Raw genomic sequence first — 21,159 nt, 5'->3', positions numbered from 1 at the left:
AGTATTTAGAGGAATTGCACAGTGCCCCTGTACACAGTATTTACAGTAATGGTACAGTGCCCCTGTACACACTATTTACAGTAATGGTACAGTGCCCCTGTACACAGTATTTACTGTAATGGTACAGTGCCCCTGTACACAGTATTTACAGTAATGGGACAGTGCCCCTGTACACACTATTTACAGTAATGGGACAGTGCCCCTGAACACACTAATTACTGTAATGGTACAGTGCCCCTGTACACAGTATTTACAGTAATTTGACAGTGCCCCTGTACACACTATTTACAGTAATGGGACAGTGCCCCTGAACACACTATTTACAGTAATGGTACAGTGCCCCATACACAGTATTTACAGTAATGGGACAGTGCCCCTGTACACAGTATTTACAGTAATGGTACAGTGCCCCATACACAGTATTTACAGTAATGGAACAGTGCCCCTGTACACAGTATTTACAGTAATGGGACAGTGCCCCCGTACACAGTATTTACAGTAATGGTACAGTGCATCTGTACACAGCATTTACAGTAAAGGTACAGTGCCCCTGTACACAGTATTTACAGTAATGGGACAGTGCCCCTGTACACAGTATTTACAGTAATGGTACAGTGCCCCTGTACACACTATTTACAGTAATGGGACAGTGCCCCTGTACACAGTATTTACAGTAATTGGACAGTGCCCCTGTACACAGTATTTACAATAATGGTACAGTGCCCCTGTACACAGTATTTACAATAATCGGACAGTGCCCCTGTACACAGTATTTACAGTAATGGGACAGTGCCCCTGTACACAGTATTTACAGTAATGGTACAGTGCCCCTGTACACAGTATTTACAGTAATGGTACAGTGCCCCTGTACACAGTATTTACAGTAATGGGACAGTGCCCCTGAACACACGACAGTAATGGGACAGTGCCCCTGAACACACTATTTACAGTAATGGGACAGTGCCCCTGAACACACTATTTACAGTAATGGTACAGTGCTCCTGTACACAGTATTTACAGTAATGGTACAGTGTCCCGTACACAGTATTTACAATAATTGGACAGTGCCCCTGTACACAGTATTTACAGTAGTCGGACAGTGCCCCTGTACACAGTATTTACAGTAGTCGGACAGTGACCCTGTACACAGTATTTACAGTAGTCGGACAGTGCCCCTGTGCACAGTATTTACAGTAGTCGGACAGTGCCTCTGTACACAGTATTTACAGTAATTGGACAATGCCCCTGTACACAGTATTTACAGTAGTCGGACAGTGACCCTGTGCACAGTATTTACAGTAATTGGACAGTGCCCCATACACAGTATTTACAGTAGTCCGACAGTGCCTCTGTACACAGTATTTGCAGTAGTCGGACAGTGCCCCTGTACACAGTATTTACAGTAGTCGGACAGTGCCCCTGTACATAGTATTTACAGTAATTGGACAGTCCCCCTGTACACAGTATTTACAGTAATTGGACAGTGCCCCTGTACACAGTATTTACAATAATTGGACAGTGCCCCTGTACACAGTATTTACAGTAGTCGGACAGTGCCCCTGTACACAGTATTTGCAGTAGTCGGACAGTGCCTCTGTACACAGTATTTACAGTAATTTTACAGTGTCCCTGTACACAGTATTTACAATAATTGCACAGTGCCCCTGTACACAGTATTTACAGTAGTCGGACAGTGCCTCTGTACACAGTATTTACAGTAGTCGGACAGTGCCCCTGTACACAGTATTTACAGTAGTCGGACAGTGCCTCTGTACACAGTATTTACAGTAGTCGGACAGTGCCTCTGTACACAGTATTTACAGTAGTCGGACAGTGCCTCTGTACACAGTATTTACAGTAGTCGGACAGTGCCTCTGTACACAGTATTTACAGTAGTCGGACAGTGCCCCTGTACACAGTATTTACAGTAGTCGGACAGTGCCCCTTTACACAGTATTTACAGTAGTCGGACAGTGCCTCTGTACACAGTATTTACAGTAGTCGGACAGTGCCTCTGTACACAGTATTTACAGTAGTCGGACAGTGCCTCTGTACACAGTATTTACATTAGTCGGACAGTGCCTCTGTACACAGTATTTACAGTAGTCGGACAGTGCCCCTGTACACAGTATTTACAGTAGTCGGACAGTGCCTCTGTACACAGTATTTACAGTAGTCGGACAGTGCCTCTGTACACAGTATTTACAGTAGTCGGACAGTGCCTCTGTACACAGTATTTACAGTAGTCGGACAGTGCCTCTGTACACAGTATTTACAGTAGTCGGACAGTGCCTCTGTACACAGTATTTACAGTAGTCGGACAGTGCCTCTGTACACAGTATTTACAGTAGTCGGACAGTGCCCCTGTACACAGTATTTACAGTAGTCGGACAGTGCCTCTGTACACAGTATTTACAGTAGTCGGACAGTGCCCCTGTACACAGTATTTACAGTAGTCGGACAATGCCCCTGTACACAGTATTTACAGTAGTCGGACAGTGCCCCTGTGCACACTATTTACAGTAATTGGACAGTGCCCCTGTACACAGTATTTACAGTAGTCGGACAGTGCCCCTGTACACAGTATTTACAGTAGTCGGACAGTGCCTCTGTACACAGTATTTGTACAGGGGCACTGACCAATATATTTCACACAGTTTTTCGCCATTCCTCTCACTGGACTTTCTTTTCTTTGGAACCAGATTTGGAAATTGTGTTGAGTTGCAAGCCTCCAGTGTTTTTAATTGGAACGACCAACGCTGCAAAACTCGCAACAGATACATCTGCCATTTCAGTGAGTACCGTCTCTTCACGAACCCATGTACTGTCGAGGTGGGCCAGATTCTGGTTTGGGATGAGAGAGAGAGTAACTGAGCATCAGTGGGGGCCAGTGATGAGCTCCCTGTATTATCGGGTCTGGAGGCTCGAGGCTCAGAATGGGCCCAACCAGCTCGCACCACACTCTAAGCCTGCTCATTAAGGCCTATTCTGCGAGTGGAGGGCCTAAAGCCCTCCGTCTGCTAAGCAACAGGCCACTTCAGTGACCCAGTTGGTGCGGGTGATTACTGTTACTGGGCCGCCATCATTTCTTGTCTCAGTTGTTTTCATTCTTGGCCGTCACTGGCTAAATCCTGCAAGGGGAATTAAAAAATGGAAATCAAATGGCAGCAATGGTCAGACAGCTAGTGGGCCTTTTGTTACCGATGGAGCCTGACATTCCAACTCCCGACTCTCATGGCACTCCCTTGTCACGTGTTATGGGCCAGTAACTGACCTTGTGTTATGTTCGAATTAGGAACAGTGTGCCGAACGCATTATCAGCCCTTATGTTCTCATTACATGCCAGTGGTGGGTAGTATGCGATACCCCATTAATTTAATTGGCGAGGTGCAACACTACCTCAGGGTCAGCCGTGGCTCAGTGAGTAGCACTCTCACCTCTGAGTTAGAAGATCAGGGGTTCAAGCCCCATCCTGGAGACTTGAGCACATAATCCAGGCTGATACTCCAGTGCAGTATTGAGGGAGTGCTACACTGTTGGAAGTGCTGCCTTTTGGATGAGATGTTAAACCTAGGTGGTAGTAAAAAAGGGTGTCAGGATAAACCCAAAAACTATAGGCCAGTCAGTTTAACCTCAATGGTGGGGAAACTTTTCGAAACAATAATCCCGGACAAAAGTAATAGTCACTCGGACAAGTGTGGATTAATAAAGGAAAGCCAGCACGGATTTGTTAAAGGCAAATTGTGTTTAATTAACTTGATTGAGTTTTTTGATGAGGTAACAGAGAGGGTTGATGAGGGCAATGTGGTTGATGTGGTGTATATGGGCTTTCAAAAGACGTTTGATAAAGTGCCGCATAATAGCAAAATTGAAGCCCATGGCATAAAAGGGGCAGTGTCAGCATGGATACGAAAATAGCTAAGTGACAGGAAACAGAGAGTAGTGGTGAACGGTTGTTTTTAGGACTGGAGGAAAGTGTACAATGGTGTTCCCCCAGGGTTCGTATTAGGACCACTGCTTTTTTTGATATAAATGACTTGGACTTCGGTGTACAGGGCACAATTTAAAAATTTGCAGATGACACATAACTTGGAAGTGTAGTAAACAGTGAAGAGCATAGTAATAGACTTCAAGAGGACATAGACAGGCTGGTGGAATGGGCGGACACATGGCAGATGAAATTTAACGCAGAGAAGTGCGAAGTGATATATTTTGGCAGGAAGAATGAGGAGAGGCAATATAAACTAAAGGGTACAATTCTAAAGGGAGTGCAGGAACAGTGAGACCTGGGGATATATATGCCCAAATCTTTGAAGGTGGCAGGGTAGGTTGATAAAGCGGTTAGTATAGCATATGGGATTCTGGGCTTTATAAATAGAGGCATAGAGTACAAAAGCAAGGAAGTTATGTTGAACCTTTATAAAACACTGGTTCTGGGCACCGCACTTTAGAGAGGGTGCAGAAAAGATTTACTAGAATGGTTCCAGGAATGAGGGATTTCAGTTATGTGGATAGGCTGGAGAAGCTGGTGTTGTTCTCCTTAGAGCAGAGAAGGCTAAGAGGAGATTTGATAGAAGTGTTCAAAATCATGAAGGTTTTAGATAGAGTAAATAAAGAGAAACTGTTCCCATTGGCAGAAGGGTCGAGAACCAGAGGACACAGATTTAAGGTGATTGGCAAAAGAAACAAAGGCGACATGAGGAAAAACTTTTTTACGCAGAGGGAAAAAATTTGCAGGGCTACGGGGAAAGAGCAGGGGAATGGGACTAACTGGATTGCTCTTACAAAGAGCTGGCACGGGCTCAATGGGCCGAATGGCCTCCTTCTGTGCTGTAACCATTCAGTGATTCTAAAAGATCCCATGGCATTATTTCGAGCAGAGGCTATCTCCCTGGTATCCTGGCCAACATTTATCCCTCAATCAAAAACAGATGATCTGGTCTTTATCACATTGCTGTTTGTGGGATCTTGCTGTGCGCAAATTGGCTGCTGCGTTTCCGACATTACAACAGTGACTACACTTCAAAAGTACTTCATTGGCTGTGAAGCATTTGTGACGTCTTGAGGTCATGACAGGTTCTTTCTTTCTTTAGACAGAACCCGAGCTCAACGTAATGATAGCCGGTAGCTTAGTGGGTTTGATTAACAATGATTAGGTGATTCTTCTGTGTTACTGGAGTCCCAGGTTGGTTGACATCCCATGTATACAGTGGGATGCCACCAGCTCCTCAATTGCCCCAGTGAGGTATAATTCTAAGAAAGAAAAAACTTGCATTTATATAAAGCATTTCACAACCTCAGGACGGCCCAAAGCGCTTTACATACAATTAAGTGCTTTTTTGAAGTGTAGTCGCTGTTTAAATGCAAGAAACATAGCAGCCAAATCAGCAAGGTCCCACATACAGCAATGTGAAAATGACCAGATAATTTGTTTTAGGTGTTGGCTGAGGGATCATTATTGTCCAAGACACCAGGAGAACTCGCCTGCTATTCTTCGAATAGTGCCATGGGATCCCCTGAGAGGGCAGACAGGCCTCAGTTTAACATCTCATCCAAAAGATAGCCTCTACCAACAGTGCAGTGCTCCCTCAATACTGCACTGGGAGTGTCGGCCTGGAGTACATGCTTACTGTTTCTGGAGTGGGACTTGAACCCACAACCTTTTGACTCTGAGGCAAGAGTGCTACTCACTGAGCCACAGGTGGCACTCTATTTGAGATGGAAGGGGATGCTGACTGTTTGTCATGAATACAGACCCACCTGGATGACAGAAGGACGTGAAAGGAGGTGAATGTAATCGGGGAATCTCTTTTGTTTCCAGGCGAGAAGCACATTGCACGATGGGTGTGACTGAAGAAGCCAATTGCGTTTCCGTGGAGGGAGATGGGACAACCTTCACTTTGTAACTGAACTGCACTAATCACTACAATAGTTTAGCAACTGGGATCGTAGGCACTGAATCACGATGAAAGCTGGGTTCAGTTTCGTGGCAGATTAGCATTGTTCCAGCCACTCTAAGTGTGGGCAGGTAGTGCATCCTGGAATTGAAACCCCTGTGTTGTAACAGGGACCTCTCATTCAGTACAAGGGCCAATTTTTCTAAGGATAGAAAAATTATACTGGAGATATAATGATCGAAGAAACAGGTTTGGTCCAACAGTTAATGGGCCTGTAGTCCTGTCCTCGGTGCCATCTTAAATAGCACAGTGTCGAAGGCCATATTCCTAATGGTGCTCTCTCTCAGGAATACCTCACCACTGAGTGCTGGGATGTGGGTCAGTGTCTGCGATTCCCCGCATGGCCAGCTCCTGGTTTCAGCGGGAGCGGGAATAAAACAATAAACGCGCCACATTGGCAGACGGTTCGATTTTAATTCGGCCCCTTCACTCGCTCTGGGATGATAACTCTGCCTCCTCAGTGAATTGTTTTGCAGAGATGGGAATGGTACTGAGTCCCAAACTCAAGAAGTAGAAATACAGTGTTGGGGGGGGGGGTGTCACATTTAAAGGAGTGATGCGTCATGCTTTCTCCTTCCCTCTTCCCTTCTAGCTGTAATATGAGAACCGCTGATTTAGAGGCATCGTACTACAGTCCCTACTGCTTACAGTGGGTGCAATGGCGCTAACACAATTCGCCCACTATACGTGTTGGACAGTTTAAAGGGGCAGCACTACTACCATTGAACAAGACTGTAGCAAACCACTATTGAATGAACTAAACAAGACTGTATGCAGTGTAACCAGCTCTATTTAAACCACACCTGTTTATTGGTCAAATACGTACATTAAAAAAGTTATTAAAATAATTAGTTCGACATCAAAAATTATATAATTGAGTAGACATTCACACCACAGCAATCTTATAAGTCTCTGCCAAAGAACTCCAAGGCTGAACTGTCTTTCGCTGGCATTACGGATGTCCACCTTTCCAAGGGCCTCCCAGTTTTAGCAACAGGAAAGGCCCAATTAGGCCCAACAAGCCCATCACATTTTCCTAGATCAATCCCGGCCTTCTCCCCCAGACCCCTCATCCTGTCTCTCTCCAGAATTAAGCTTAATTATCTCTTAAACCCATTTATACCATCTGATTAATGGCCTCAAGGTGCTGAAATTCCCATCTCACTTCCTCCTCCCCCCTGGTATTTGAATCCTTCACCACAGTGGGGCCTGTTTTGCTATTTCTCCTCCAGAATCTCGAAAGCTTCCAATTAGGCCACCTCACAGTCTTAACAAGTCCAACTTCCTAGACCCATCACCCCCTGCTCGCTGACCTACATTGGCTCCTGGTGCCTGAAATGGAGCATGTTCTGTTCCCTGGTGCTACCATTCCCTGTTCATTGAGAACAGTGGAGGTATAATCACATATTTGCTGGTCCCAGATTGTATGTTAAGCTGCATCGCAAAATTCCCCCAATTGCTGTATTGTGTTTTTATTTATTTTAAAATGAAACCCCTCTTACCTTGCCCTGAAACTCTTGGCTCGGTTCCTGGCTGCAGGTCTGATGGGTTGGCTGAGTGGTGGCAGGCTGTTCGACTCTGGGAGGGCAGCAGTACGTAGAATTACATGGAAAATTACAGCACAGAAACCGGCCATTCGGCCCAACGGGTCCATGCCAGTGTTTATGCTCCACACGAGCCTCCTTCCACACTACTTCATCTAACCCTATCAACATATCCTTCTATTCCTTTCTCCCTCATGTACTTATCTAGCTTACCCTTAAATGCATCTATGCTATTCACCTCAACCACTCCATGTAGTAGCGACTTCCATTCTCACCACTCTGAAAGAAGTTGTTTCTCCTAAATTCTTTATTGGATTTATTGGTGACTATCTTATATTTATGGCCCCTAGTTTTGGCCTCCCCCACAAGTGGAAACATCTTCTCTACGTCGACCCTATCAAACCCCTTCATAATCTTAAAGACCTCTATCAGCTCACCCCTCAGCATTCTATTTTCCAGAGAAAAGAGCCCCAGCCTGTTCAGCCTTTCCTGATAGTTATAACCTCTCAGTTCTGGTATCAACCTTGTAAATCTTTTTTGCACCTTCTCTGTGTCTGGACGGCGAGTGTGCAGCACCTCCCTCGTGTTGGGGGACGTCACACCCGAAGTCTAATCCCGTTCTTGTTTGACGTCCACACACTGGCACTTTCCATTGCAGGGTAAGGGGGTGGGGGTCAGTGATCTGGGTCACTGGGTAATGATCAGGAGGGGGAATGCTAGCTGATTATTTTTTCATACACCCACCCTGGCCCAGGATTGCTGAGGGCCAAGTGTCTACCAGACCACCATCTGGGGTCAGATCAGGTCCCTCAGCATAGAGCAGGAATCCAACTGGAGACCCTACAGGTTCCTATTGCCTCAGTCCCACACCACACAGTGCTCTTATCTAATGAGCCACTCGATTTATTGGCTGCCTACATCTGCAGCAGAAGGGAGCTGCTAGGACAACCCTTTGGACATCCCCTCAAGCTGATGTGCAAGTTGCTGTCTTCCTGCATGATATCCATTTCTTTCAGTGAGCCTCTCGGCTCTCCCTGTCCCTGAATTTTCTACAACTATCCCTCATGTAGCTTTGGGTTTCACTAATCACTTAAATAATGAAGGAACTTGCATTTCTATAGCGCCTTTCACGACCTCAGGACGTCCCAAAGTGCTTTACAGCCAGTGAAGTACTTTTGAAGTGTAGTCACTGTTGTAATGTAGGAAACGCAGCAGCCGATTTGCGCACAGCAAGGTCCCACAAACAGCAATGTGATAATAACCAGGTAATCTGTTATTTAGGTGTTGGTTGATGGATAAATATTGGCCAGGGCACCAGGTGGAACCCTTGCTCTTCTTCGAATAATGCCATGGGATCTTTTTGCATCCGCCTGAGAGGGCAGACGAAAGACAGCACCTCTGATAGTGCAACACTCCCTCAGTCTGGATTATGGGTTCAAGTCTCTGGAGTGGGGCTTGAACCCATGACATTCTGACTCAGAGGCGAGATGACCTCAGAAAATAAGAGGTGTGCAGTTTAAAAGCCGTCGAGTACCAAGAGGGTTAAAACCTACTTCACTTCAGCAGCAGCAGAGCAGAAATTACACTTAAACATCATCTTTTATTAACATTTTAACAAAAAAAATTCATAAATAGACACAAACATATCCTGCTCGTTGTCTTTTTTTTTTACAAATGCGTGAACTTTGACACACAGCCTGACATGCTTCAGAGATTTCAGTCCTGCAATTGGTCCCTTTTTGACCAAAGAAAGGGCGTTATTTACATAAATAGGTCAGAGCGAGGAGCGTCCGACCACTCGCTCGTTTTAGTCACAGCCGCTCCATTCCGCTGGTGGTCGTCCTCCGTGTCACTTCTTCTGAGAGACCGTCATTTTCCGAAGGCCCTTTATTCTAATTAGCAGCTCGTTAATGAAATCCTAGACCGTGGGAGGGGGGGAAACAAAAAAGAAAGAGGTTTCAGGCTCAGTGCTTTTCCTGTTCAATGGGAGAAGAGGGGCTATGGAAACTGGGAATGTTTACCCTGGAGAGAAGCAAGCGGAAGGGAGATCATATCAATGTATTCAAGATTATGAAGGATACGGATAAATTGACCTTAATTCTCTGCTCTTTATAAATCTGAGCTCCTCCATATCTCTGCTGCCCGTATCCTAACTCACACCGAGTCCCATTCATCCATCATCCCTGTGCTTGCTGACCTATGCTGGCTCCCAGTCCAGCTACACCTCAGATTTTAAATTCTCATGCTTGGGTTCAAATCCCTCAATGATCCTCGCCCTTCCCTATCTCTGTAACCTCCTCCATCCCTACAACCCTCCGAGATCTCTACACTCCTCTGATTCTGATCTCTTGCCCATCCCCCACTCCCTTTGCTCCACCATTGGCGACTGTGCCTTCAGCTGCCTAGGCCCTAACGCTCTGGAATACCCTCCCTAAACCTCTCCACCTCTCTCCTTTAAGACCCCTCCTTAAAACCCATCTCATTGACCAAGCTTGTACTCACCTGTCCTAATATCTCCTCCTTTGGCTCAGTGTCAATTTAATCTGATTATGCTCCTGTGAAGCGCCTTGGGATATTTTACTACATTAAAGGTGCTATATAAATGCAAGTTGTTTTTTAATATAATCACAAACTCCACAACAAAAAGCTCAGAAAAGGGAAGGTGAACAGATAGTTTTGATTTAACTAAAGGGCTGTCAATATATGGAACGGACTACCTAGAGAGTATGTGAGGATGGATATAATGTTGTCAGATTCAGATCAGTATTTGGGAGAGAAAAGCATTGAGGGGTATGAGAGACGGTGTATGCTAATGTTTAATCCTTTACCTTCCTACATTGCAAAACAGGATATTTGCATTACACATTTTGGCCTCACATTGACGCCAAAACATGTGGCGGGAGGTCACCTCCAGGGGGCAGTCTTGTGTCATTTTGGCTTCGCACTGGTTGCACTGTGACTGGTGAAACTTCCATTTTCTTTCACTTTTCGTACATAAAATTATATAGAATTTACAGCACTGAAACAGCCATTCGGCCCAACTGGACTATGCTGGTATTTATGCTCCACACGAACCTCCTCCCACCCTACTTCATCTCACCCGATCTGCATATCCTTCTACTTCTTTCTCCCTCGTGTGTTTATCTAGCTTCCCCTTAAATGCATCTACATTATTCGCCTCAACCACTCCATGCTTCAAGTTCCACATTCTAATCACTCTCTGGGTAAAGAAGTTTCTCCTGAATTCCTTATTGGATTTATTAGTGACTATCTTATATTTATGGCCCCTAGTTCTGGTCTCCACCACAAGTGAAAACATTTTCTCTACGTCTACCCTATCAAACCCTTTGATAATCTTAAAGGCCCCTATCAGGTCACCCCTCAGTCTTCTCTTTTCTAGAGGAAAGAGCACCAGCCTAGCCAGTCTTTCCTGATGGTTGTAACCTCTCAGTTCTGGTATCATCCTTGTAAATCTTTTTTGCACCTTCTCCAGTGCTTCTATCTCCTTTTTATAGTGTGAGACCAGAACTGTGCACAGTGCTCCAAGTGTGACCTAACCAAGGTTCTATACAAGTTGAACATAACTTCCCTGCTTTTGAATTCTATTCCTCTAGAAATAGCTTACACAAGCTCTGCTCTCCCTGACTACAGAGTGACATGGAGCCAGCAGTATAACTTCCATCGTACCGTGTAAATAATAATGTGACCATTATGTCCCTTCACATCTTGATTTGGTGATTAGCTTGTTGCGGTCATGCTGAATAAAGCTAACATTGATGGAGTGACTGCAGCGTGACAAGGGCTGAATGTGGACCATATTGTTGGGGGAGAATATCGTCCCTACCCAGCTACCATCACGCTCAGTCACTCAATCAATGCAAATCAATCAAAATTAAAGGAGTCAATGGTCACTTTAACTTAGCCCCAACAATAGGCTTTAAGAAAAGAAAGAAAGAAAGAAAGACTTGCATTTCTATAGCACCTTTCACAACCTCAGGACTTTCCAAAGTGCTTTACAGCCAATTAAATACTTTTGAAGTGCAGTCACTGTTGTAATGTAGGAAACGCAGCAGCCAATTTGCACACAGCAAGGTCCCACAAACAGCAAAAGATAAATAACCAGATAATCTGTTTTCGGTTAAGGGATAAATATTGGCCAGGGCACCGGGGAGAACTCCCCTGCCCTTCTTCATGCCCACCTCATAGGCAGACAAAGTCTCGATTTAGTGTCTCATCCCAAAGGCGGCAACTCCGACTGTGCAGCACTCCGTCAGTACTGCACTGAAGTGTCAGCCTGGATTATGGGATCAAGTCTTTGGAGTGGGGCTCAAACCTACAATCTTTTGACTCAGAGGCGAGACTTTTTAGGTGCCACCTTAGAACCTTGAGTTCACTGCGTGAGATTGGTGCTCTGTGCCAATTTAGGGGCAGTTTTGTGCTGTAGGACCCGTGCCCACTAGGACTTTTTCAAAAATTAATTTTCAGGATGCAGGCATCACTGACAAGGTCAGCATTTATTGCACATCCCCAGTTGCCCTCAAGAAGGCCGTGGGCTGCCTTCTTGAATCAAAGCAGTTTGATACAACTGAGTGGCTTGCTAGGCCTACTTCAGAGTCAACCATGTTGAAATGGACTGGAGTCATACATAGGCCAGAGCAGGTAAGAACATGCAGGTTTCCTTCCCTAAAGGGGATTAGTGAACCAGTTGGGTTTTTACAACAAACCAACAGCTTCATGGTCCCAGTAACTCTCAAACTAACATGGTGGGATTTGAACTCATGTTCTGCTGGATTATTAGTCCAATAACATAACCACAATACCACCACTGGTGTGGGCAAATGTATTTTGCTTAGAGCTCTTATAGCCAACAGACAAAGATCTTCATCCCACCAGTCTGGATTGATCTTTACACAATTCCTAGCCTGTCGGCCCACTGAACCACCCAGCCCAACCCTCCTCTCTGCTCTTCCTGCAAGTGAAGTCATCACTGGTCGAGGTGGCCACAATGCTTGAGAGGGAGGATACTAAGCAGAAGATTTCACTTACATCTGTGGGTTTACAACATTCGTGTAGCATCTCCTGTGATGAAAAGACAAAATTGTCAGTTTAAAGCATAGACATTGGAAAAGATCTGTTAAAATTATCAGGCCAAGTTCAGTGTCATGGTTCTGATCTCCAGTCAGATTGGCCCATCCGTACGGCCCACTTTCCTTGGAGCCTAACTGGGAGGGCCCAAGCTGCCATTGAAACATCAAAATGAAAGGCCAACACCTCTAGTGCAGGACACCACCAAGGTTGAATACAGTGGGAGAGAAGACAAGACAGGGTGTGGTGAAGTGTGGCATGCTCTTTATTTTGTATGATTATGCAAAGATTATATATGGAGTGAATGAAATGAGGCCGGTTGTAACTGCGTTCTGTATATTCATCTTATTGAGAAATAAAGCAGCTGTCTGGCCTCGTCGCATCAATTACTCGCTCGGTCTGCCGTCAGAGAAATTTAAGACATACACGTGCAGAAGACACAAATACCTGGTTCAGGTCAGAAGGGCATATTATTGTTACAACACCCCTTCCCTGATTACACTATGGTGCAGTTAGATACAGGGCAATGTGAGTCATCTCCCACAAAATGAATAGACTTCTAACAGGAGTGATTAACACCACTGAACCCGAGAAGGGATCTATGGCAGACCCGAATTTGGACAGGTCCTGATGGTGTGACTCTCTTTAAAAAGGTCCTAGTGGTGAGATTCTCTTTAATGGGGTCCCAGTGATGAGACCCTCTCTATAGTGGGGTCCTAGCGGGGAGACTGTCTCTTTAATGAGGTTATGGTGGGAGACTCTCTAATTGGGTCCTAGTGGAGAAACTCTCTTTAATGAAGTCCTAGTGAGGAGACTCTTTAATGGGGTCCTAGTGGAGAGACTCTCTCTTTAATGGGGTCCTAGGGGGGAGACTCTCTTTAATGGGGTCCTAGGGGGAGACTCTCTCTTTAATGGGGTCCTAGAGGGGAGACTCTCTTTAATGGGGTCCAAGAGGGGAGACTCTCTCTTCAATGGGGTCCTAGAGGGGAAACTCTCTCTTTAATGGGATCATAGTGCGGAGACTCCCTTTAATGGTGTCTTAATGCTGAGATTCTCTTTAATGGGGTCTGTGAGCATATTGGGAATAGGGACAAATTCACATCTTTTTCTTAACACTATTAACCATCATATGTTGCAGGCTGCGTCTGTTTGATTTGTGTAATGTGCTGTTTTGCTGAATTGTGAATTACTGACCTTTAACTAATGACTGAACCTTATCAAGGTAGCTATGCAATTAATGGAGGAACAATATTAATGATCCAGGAAAAACGGAACACTAATTTAAAAGATAGTAATAAGAATGGACAAAACAACCTTCCAAAGGTCACATATTTTGTGGAAAATAATCTTGTAAATTTATGGGAGTTTTTCTGAATGCCAACTCCGTATATGGTGTGGAGTTTCCAGCGAGGGGGGTTTAAGAACCTAATGTCTTTTGAGCTGGGAGCAGAGGAATCAGTGAAGACCGCCCAGCTGTCAGAAGACTACAACCTCTGCCCAGAGATCGAACAAGCTGTTAGAAAACAACTCGAAACGACCAAGCCACCATCTTAATTACAAACTCTGCCCAGAGATCAAACTGGGCAATATTGTTTAATCTCTATTATTAGTGCCTTCTAATATTTGATACTCTTTCATGTTTGATTTAACTATTAATAAATGAGACATTGATTACCATTTAGCATCACATCCAAATCTGTTACAGGTCCTGATGGGGAGACCCTCACTTTAATGGGGTCCCAGTGAGGAGACTCTCTTTAATGGGGTCCCAGTGAGGAGACTCTCTCTTTAATGGGGTCCCAGTGAGGAGACTCTCTTTAATGGGGTCCTAGTGAGGAGACTCTTTAATGGTGTCCTAGTGAGGAGACTCTTTAATGGGATCCTAGTGGAGAGACCCTCTCTTTAATGGTGTCCTAGTGAGGAGACTCTTTAATGGGATCCTAGTGGAGAGACCCTCTCTTTAATGGAGCCCGAGTGAGGAGACTCTTTAATGGGATCCTAGTGGGGAGACTCTCTATTTAATAGGGTCCTAGTGTGAAGACTCTTTAATGGGATCCTAATGGGGAATCTCTCTTTAATGGGATCCTAATGGGGAGACTTTCTCTTTAATGGGATCCTAGTGGGGACTCTCTCTTTAATGGGGTCCTAGTGGGGACTCTCTCTTTAATGGGGTCCTAGTGGGGACTCTCTCTTTAATAGGGTCCTAGTGGGGACTCTCTCTTTAATAGGGTCCTAGTGAGGACTCTTTAATGGGATCCTAATGGGGAATCTCTCTTTAATGGGATCCTAATGGGGAGACTTTCTCTTTAATGGGATCCTAGTGGGGACTCTCTCTTTAATGGGGTCCTAGTGGGGACTCTCTCTTCAATGGGGTCCTAATGGGGACTCTCTCTTTAATGGGGTCCTAGTGGGGACTCTCTCTTTAATAGGGTCCTAGTGGGGACTCTCTCTTTAATGGGGTCCTAGTGGGGACTCTCTCTTTAATGGGGTCCTAGTGGGGACTCTCTCTTTAATAGGGTCCTAGTGAGGACTCTTTAATGGGGTCCTAATGGGGGACTCTCTCTTTAATGGGGTCCTAATGGGGGACTCTCTCTTTAATGGGGTCCTAATGGGGACTCTCTCTTTAATGGGGTCCTAGTGGGGACTCTCTCTTCAATGGGGTCCTAATGGGGACTCTCTCTTTAATGGGGTCCTAATGGGGACTCTCTCTTCAATGGGGTCCTAATGGGGACTCTCTCTTTAATAGGGTCCTAGTGGGGACTCTCTCTTCAATGGGGTCCTAGTGGGGACTCTCTCTTTAATGGGGTCCTAATGGGGACTCTCTCTTTAATAGGGTCCTAGTGGGGACTCTCTCTTTAATGGGGTTCTAGTGGGGACTCTCTCTTTAATGGGATCCTAATGGGGACTCTCTCTTTAATAGGGTCCTAGTGGGGACTCTCTCTTTAATGGGGTCCTAGTGGGGACTCTCTCTTTAATAGGGTCCTAGTGGGGACTCTCTCTTTAATGGGGTCCTAGTGGGGACTCTCTCTTTAATGGGGTCCTAGTGGGGACTCTCTCTTTAATGGGGTCCTAGTGAGGACTCTCTCTTTAATGGGGTCCTAATGGGGACTCTCTCTTTAATGGGGTCCTAGTGGGGACTCTCTCTTTAATGGGGTCCTAATGGGGACTCTCTCTTTAATGGGGTCCTAATGGGGACTCTCTCTTTAATGGGGTCCTAATGGGGACTCTCTCTTTAATGGGGTCCAAGTGGGGACTCTCTCTTTAATGGGGTCCTAATGGGGACTCTCTTTAATGGGGTCCTAGTGGGGACTCTCTCTTTAATGGGGTGCTAATGGGGACTCTCTCTTCAATGGGGTCCTAGTGGGGACTCTCTCTTTAATGGGGTCCTAATGGGGACTCTCTCTTTAATGGGGTCCTAATGGGGACTCTCTCTTTAATGGGGTCCTAATGGGGACTCTCTCTTTAATGGGGTCCTAGTGGGGACTCTCTCTTTAATGGGGTCCTAGTGGGGACTCTCTCTTTAATGGGGTCCTAATGGGGACTCTCTCTTTAATGGGGTCCTAATGGGGACTCTCTCTTTAATGGGGTCCTAGTGGGGACTCTCTCTTTAATGGGGTCCTAATGGGGACTCTCTCTTTAATGGGGTCCTAATGGGGGACTCTCTCTTTAATGGGGTCCTAGTGGGGACTCTCTCTTTAATGGGGTCCTAGTGGGGACTCTCTCTTTAATGGGGTCCTAGTGGGGACTCTCTCTTTAATGGGGTCCTAATGGGGACTCTCTCTTTAATGGGGTCCTAGTGGGGACTCTCTCTTTAATGGGGTCCTAATGGGGACTCTCTCTTTAATGGGGTCCTAGTGGGGACTCTCTCTTTAATGGGGTCCTAATGGGGACTCTCTCTTTAATGGGGTCCTAATGGGGACTCTCTCTTTAATGGGGTCCTAATGGGGACTCTCTCTTTAATGGGGTCCTAGTGGGGACTCTCTCTTTAATGGGGTCCTAGTGGGGACTCTCTCTTTAATGGGGTCCTAATGGGGACTCTCTCTTTAATGGGGTCCTAATGGGGACTCTCTCTTTAATGGGGTCCTAATGGGGACTCTCTCTTTAATGGGGTCCTAATGGGGACTCTCTCTTTAATGGGTTCCTAGTGGGGACTCTCTCTTTAATGGGGTCCTAGTGGGGACTCTCTCTTTAATGGGGTCCTAATGGGGACTCTCTCTTTAATGGGGTCCTAATGGGGACTCTCTCTTTAATGGGGTCCTAGTGGGGACTCTCTCTTTAATGGGGTCCTAATGGGGACTCTCTCTTTAATGGGGTCCTAGTGGGGACTCTCTCTTTAATGGGGTCCTAATGGGGACTCTCTCTTTAATGGGGTCCTAATGGGGACTCTCTCTTTAATGGGGTCCTAATGGGGGACTCTCTCTTTAATGGGGTCCTAATGGGGACTCTCTCTTTAATGGGGTCCTAGTGGGGACTCTCTCTTTAATGGGGTCCTAGTGGGGACTCTCTCTTTAATGGGGTCCTAGTGGGGACTCTCTCTTTAATGGGGTCCTAATGGGGACTCTCTCTTTAATGGGGTCCTAGTGGGGACTCTCTCTTTAATGGGGTCCTAATGGGGACTCTCTCTTTAATGGGGTCCTAATGGGGACTCTCTCTTTAATGGGGTCCTAGTGGGGACTCTCTCTTTAATGGGGTCCTAATGGGGGACTCTCTTTTATGGGGTCCTAGGAGGGAAACTTTCTCTTTAATGGGATGATATTGGGGAGATTGTCTCTTTAAACTGATAGGCTGGTTGAAACAAACAAAATGACTGAATTGAATGAAACTGGGATTGAAGCCGGAATGGTATCGACCACAAAGGGAATTGCCAACCGCAAGCAATTACCTTTGGTCAAGAGTCTTCCCCCCACACAGCGGACCCTTTCTCCCGTCTTCAGAATTCTCATTCCACCTGGACCTCTCCCTCTGGCCTCTTATCCTCTCTTGATCTTTTCATTGGGAACTGCCGGTGTGACATTGGCCATCTCAATTTCTCTACTCCCCTCACTCACTCTAACCTGCCTCCCTCTGAACTTGTAGCACTTCGTTCTCTCAGGTCTAACCCTGACATTGTCATTAAACCTGCTGACAAGGGCAGCGCTGTTGTGTGGAGAACAGACCTCTACCATGCGGAGGCCGAGCGCCAACTATCTCCTCCTACCTCCCCCTGGACCATGACCCCACCGCCGAACATCAAACCATAGTTTCCCAGACAGTCACTGACCTCACCTCCTCTGTAGATCTTCCCCCCACAGCCTCCAACCTCAGCGTCCCCCAACCCCACACAGCCCGCATCTACCTCCTTCCCAAGATCCACAAACAGGACTGTCCTGGGAGACCCATCGTTTCAGCCTGTTCCTGCCCCACGGAACTTATTTCCTCCTACCTCGACTCTTTTTTCTCCCCTTCTCCAGTCTCTTCCAACCTATATTCGAGTCTCTTCTGACGCCCTCCGCCGCTTTAACAGTTTCCAGTTCCCCGGCCCTAACCGTCTCCTTTTTCACCATGGACGTCCAGTCCCTCTACACCTCCATTCCCCACCAGGACGGTCTGTGGGCCCTCCGCTTCATCCTTGAACAGAGGCCCAACCAGTCCCCATCCACCACCACCCTCCTCCGCCTGGCTGAACTTATTCTTACGTTGAACAACTTCTCCTTTGACTCCACTCACTTCCTCCAAATAAAAGGAACCCGTATGGGTCCCAGCTATGCCTGCCTTTTTGTGGGATACATGGAACATTCCTTGTTCCAGTCCTAATCAGGTCCCCTCCCTCAACTCTTTTTCCGGTACATTGATGATTGTATCGGTGCCGTTTCCTGCTCTCGCCCCGAACTGGAAAATTTCATCAACTTTGCTTCCAATTTCCACCCTTCTCTTGCCTTCACGTGGTCCATCTCCAACTCTTCCCTTTGCTTCCTTGACTTCTCTATCTCCATTTCTGGGCTGTCAACCAATATCTTTTATAAGCCCACCAACTCCCACAGCTACCTTGATTACACTTCCTCCCACCCCGCTTCCTGCAAGGACTCTATTCCCTTCTCCCAGTCTCTCTGTCTCCGTCGCATCTGTTCTGACGATACCACCTTCCGCACCAGTGCTTCCGATATATTTTCCATTTTCCTCAACCGAGGATTTCCCTCCACTCTAGTTGACAGGACCCTCGACCGCGTCGATCCTATTCCCCGCACTTCTGCCCTCACCCCTTCCCTTCCCTCCCAGAACCATGATAGGGTCCCACTTGTCTTCACCTTCCACCCCAACATTCAACGCACCATCCTCTGCTATTTCTGTCACCTCCAGCACGATCCTACCACCAAACACACCTTCCCCTCCCCTTTCAGCATTCTGAAGGGACCGCTCCCTCCGCGACACCCTGGTCCACTCTGCCATCCAGCACCCCCAACACCCGCCCTCTGCCCCACTGCATCTTCCCGTACGAGTGCAGGAGATGCAACACCTGCCCTTTCACCTCCTCCCTTCTCACCGTCCAGGACCCCAAACACTCCTTCCAGGTGAAACAGCGATTTACTTGTACTTCTTTCAATTATACTGTATTCGCTGCTCACAATGTGGTCTCCTCTCTATTGGGGAGAACAAACGCAGACTGGGTGATCACTTTGCTGAACAACTTCACTCTGTCCACAAGCGTGACCCTGACCTGCTGGTCGCTTGCCATTTTAATTCCCCTTCCCACTCCTACTCTGACCCCTCTGTCCTCGGCCTCTTACACTGTTCCATTGAAGCTCATCGGAAGCTCGAGGAACAGCAACTCGTCTTTCGTTTAGGCACTTTACAACCTTCCGGACTCCACATTGATTTCAATAACTTCAGATCATAAACACTGCTCCCATTTTTTCGGTCAGCTAGTGCTGGTAATGGTTCTGCTGCTGCCATTTACAGCTACTCCTGATCAATCTTTTGTTTCTTAACCTGTCCCATTACCACCCTCCTTGCCTTGCACCATCATCCCTTTTGTCATTTAATCACTCGTGCTCTCCATCCTATCACAGACCTTCCCTTTTGTTCTTTCCTCCCCCCACCCCACCTTTCCCTGTCTCTGTACTTGCTCAAAAACTTTAACTCTTTTAATATCTTCCAGTTCTGATGAAAGTTCTTCGACCTGAAACGTTAACTCTGTTTCTTTCTCCACAGATGCTACCTCACTTGCTGAGCTTCTCCAGCATTTCTTTTTTAATTTGGATTTCCGGCATCCGCAGTGTTTTGCTTTTGATTTAGTGATTACCTGGAGTTTGGACCGTTGGTCTTCATCCGAGATTTCTAGCAGTTCATCGATGTCGATCTCCAGTTCTGGGATTTCTTCCTCCTTCAGGAATAAAGAAAGTATTTATCGAGAGCAACATTGCAAACCATTGAGGTGCCAACCTGGTGAAGCGACAACTCAGGAATACATGCATGATAAACTGCGGAAGCAACGTGCTATAGACAGAGCTAAGCGATTCCACAACCAACGGATCAGATCAAAGCTCTGCAGTCCTGCCACATCCAGTCGTGAATGGTGGTGGACAATTAAACAACTAACGGGAGGAGGAGGTTCTGTAAACATCCCTATCCTCAATGATGGCGGAGTCCAGCACGTGAGTGCAAAAGACAAGGCTGAAGCGTTTGCAACCATCTTCAGCCAGAAGTGCCGAGTGGATGATCCATCTCGGCCTCCTCTCGATATCCCCACCATCACAGAAGCCAGTCTTCAGCCAATTCGATTCAATCCACGTGATATCAAGAAACGGCTGAGCACACTGGATACAACAAAGACGATGGGCCCTGACAACATCCCGGCTGTAGTGCTGAAGACTTGTGCTCCAGAATTAGCTGCGCCTCTAGCCAAGCTGTTCCAGTACAGCTACAACACTGGCATCCACCCGACAATGTGGAAAATTGCCCAGGTATGTCCTGTCCACAAAAAGCAGGACAAATCCAATCCGGCCAATTACCGCCCCATCAGCAATAATCAGCAAAGTGATGGAAGGTGTCGTCAACAGTGCTATCAAGCGGCACTTACTCACCAATAACCTGCTCACCGATGCTCAGTTTGGGTTCCGCCAGGACCACTCGTCTCCAGACCTCATTACAGCCTTGGTCCAAACATGGACAAAAGAGCTAAATTCCAGCCCTAATAAAATTGAAGTCAATGGGAATCAGGGGGAAAACTCTCCAGTGGCTGGAGTCATACCTAGCACAAAGGAAGATGGTAGTGGTTGTTGGAGGCCAATCATCTCAGCCCCAGGACATTGCTGCAGGAGTTCCTCAGGGCAGTGTCCTAGGCCCAACCATCTTGAGCTGTTTCATCAATCATAAGGTCAGAAATGGGTATGTTCACTGATGATTGCACAGTGTTCAGCTCCATTTGCAACCCCTCAGATAATGAAGCAGTCAGTGCCCGCATGCAGCAAGACCTGGACAACATCCAGGCTTGGGCTCATAAGTGGCAAGTAACATTCGTGCCAGACAAGTGCCAGGCAATGACCATCTCCAACAAGAGAGAGTCTAACCACCTCCCTTGACATTCAACGGCATTA

General features: G+C 46.4%; 2 protein-coding genes across 4 annotated transcripts in view; one reads left to right on the top strand and one right to left on the bottom strand.

Annotated features, from left to right (window-relative positions):
- The window catches only part of LOC137326300 (C-type lectin domain family 18 member A-like), a 76,486-nt gene extending 63,527 nt beyond the window's left edge, over positions 1–12,959 (top strand). For both annotated transcript variants that reach the window (XM_067991251.1, XM_067991250.1), the window contains 2 exons: positions 2,703–2,794; positions 5,822–12,959. In XM_067991251.1, coding sequence (XP_067847352.1) covers positions 2,703–2,794; positions 5,822–5,850 — 121 coding nt within the window. In that variant the 3' untranslated portion in view covers positions 5,851–12,959. The remainder of the gene's footprint in view (positions 1–2,702; positions 2,795–5,821) is intronic.
- The window catches only part of ppp1r14d (protein phosphatase 1 regulatory inhibitor subunit 14D), a 174,996-nt gene continuing 162,918 nt past the window's right edge, over positions 9,082–21,159 (bottom strand). Inside the window, exons 2-4 of one of the 2 annotated variants that reach the window (XM_067991255.1) lie at positions 19,866–19,946; positions 12,548–12,580; positions 9,082–9,419 (exon numbers count right to left, since the gene is read on the bottom strand). In XM_067991255.1, coding sequence (XP_067847356.1) covers positions 9,351–9,419; positions 12,548–12,580; positions 19,866–19,946 — 183 coding nt within the window. In that variant the 3' untranslated portion in view covers positions 9,082–9,350. Of the gene's footprint in view, positions 9,420–12,247; positions 12,581–19,865; positions 19,947–21,159 lie in introns of those variants that run through there. The other variant, XM_067991254.1, reaches the window with a different exon arrangement.

The sequence above is a fragment of the Heptranchias perlo genome, chromosome 10, assembly GCF_035084215.1.
Source record: "Heptranchias perlo isolate sHepPer1 chromosome 10, sHepPer1.hap1, whole genome shotgun sequence".
In the NCBI taxonomy this organism is placed as follows: Eukaryota; Metazoa; Chordata; class Chondrichthyes; order Hexanchiformes; family Hexanchidae; genus Heptranchias; species Heptranchias perlo.
Note: the sequence above shows the minus strand (reverse complement) of the source record. Positions and strands in the feature narration are given on the sequence as shown.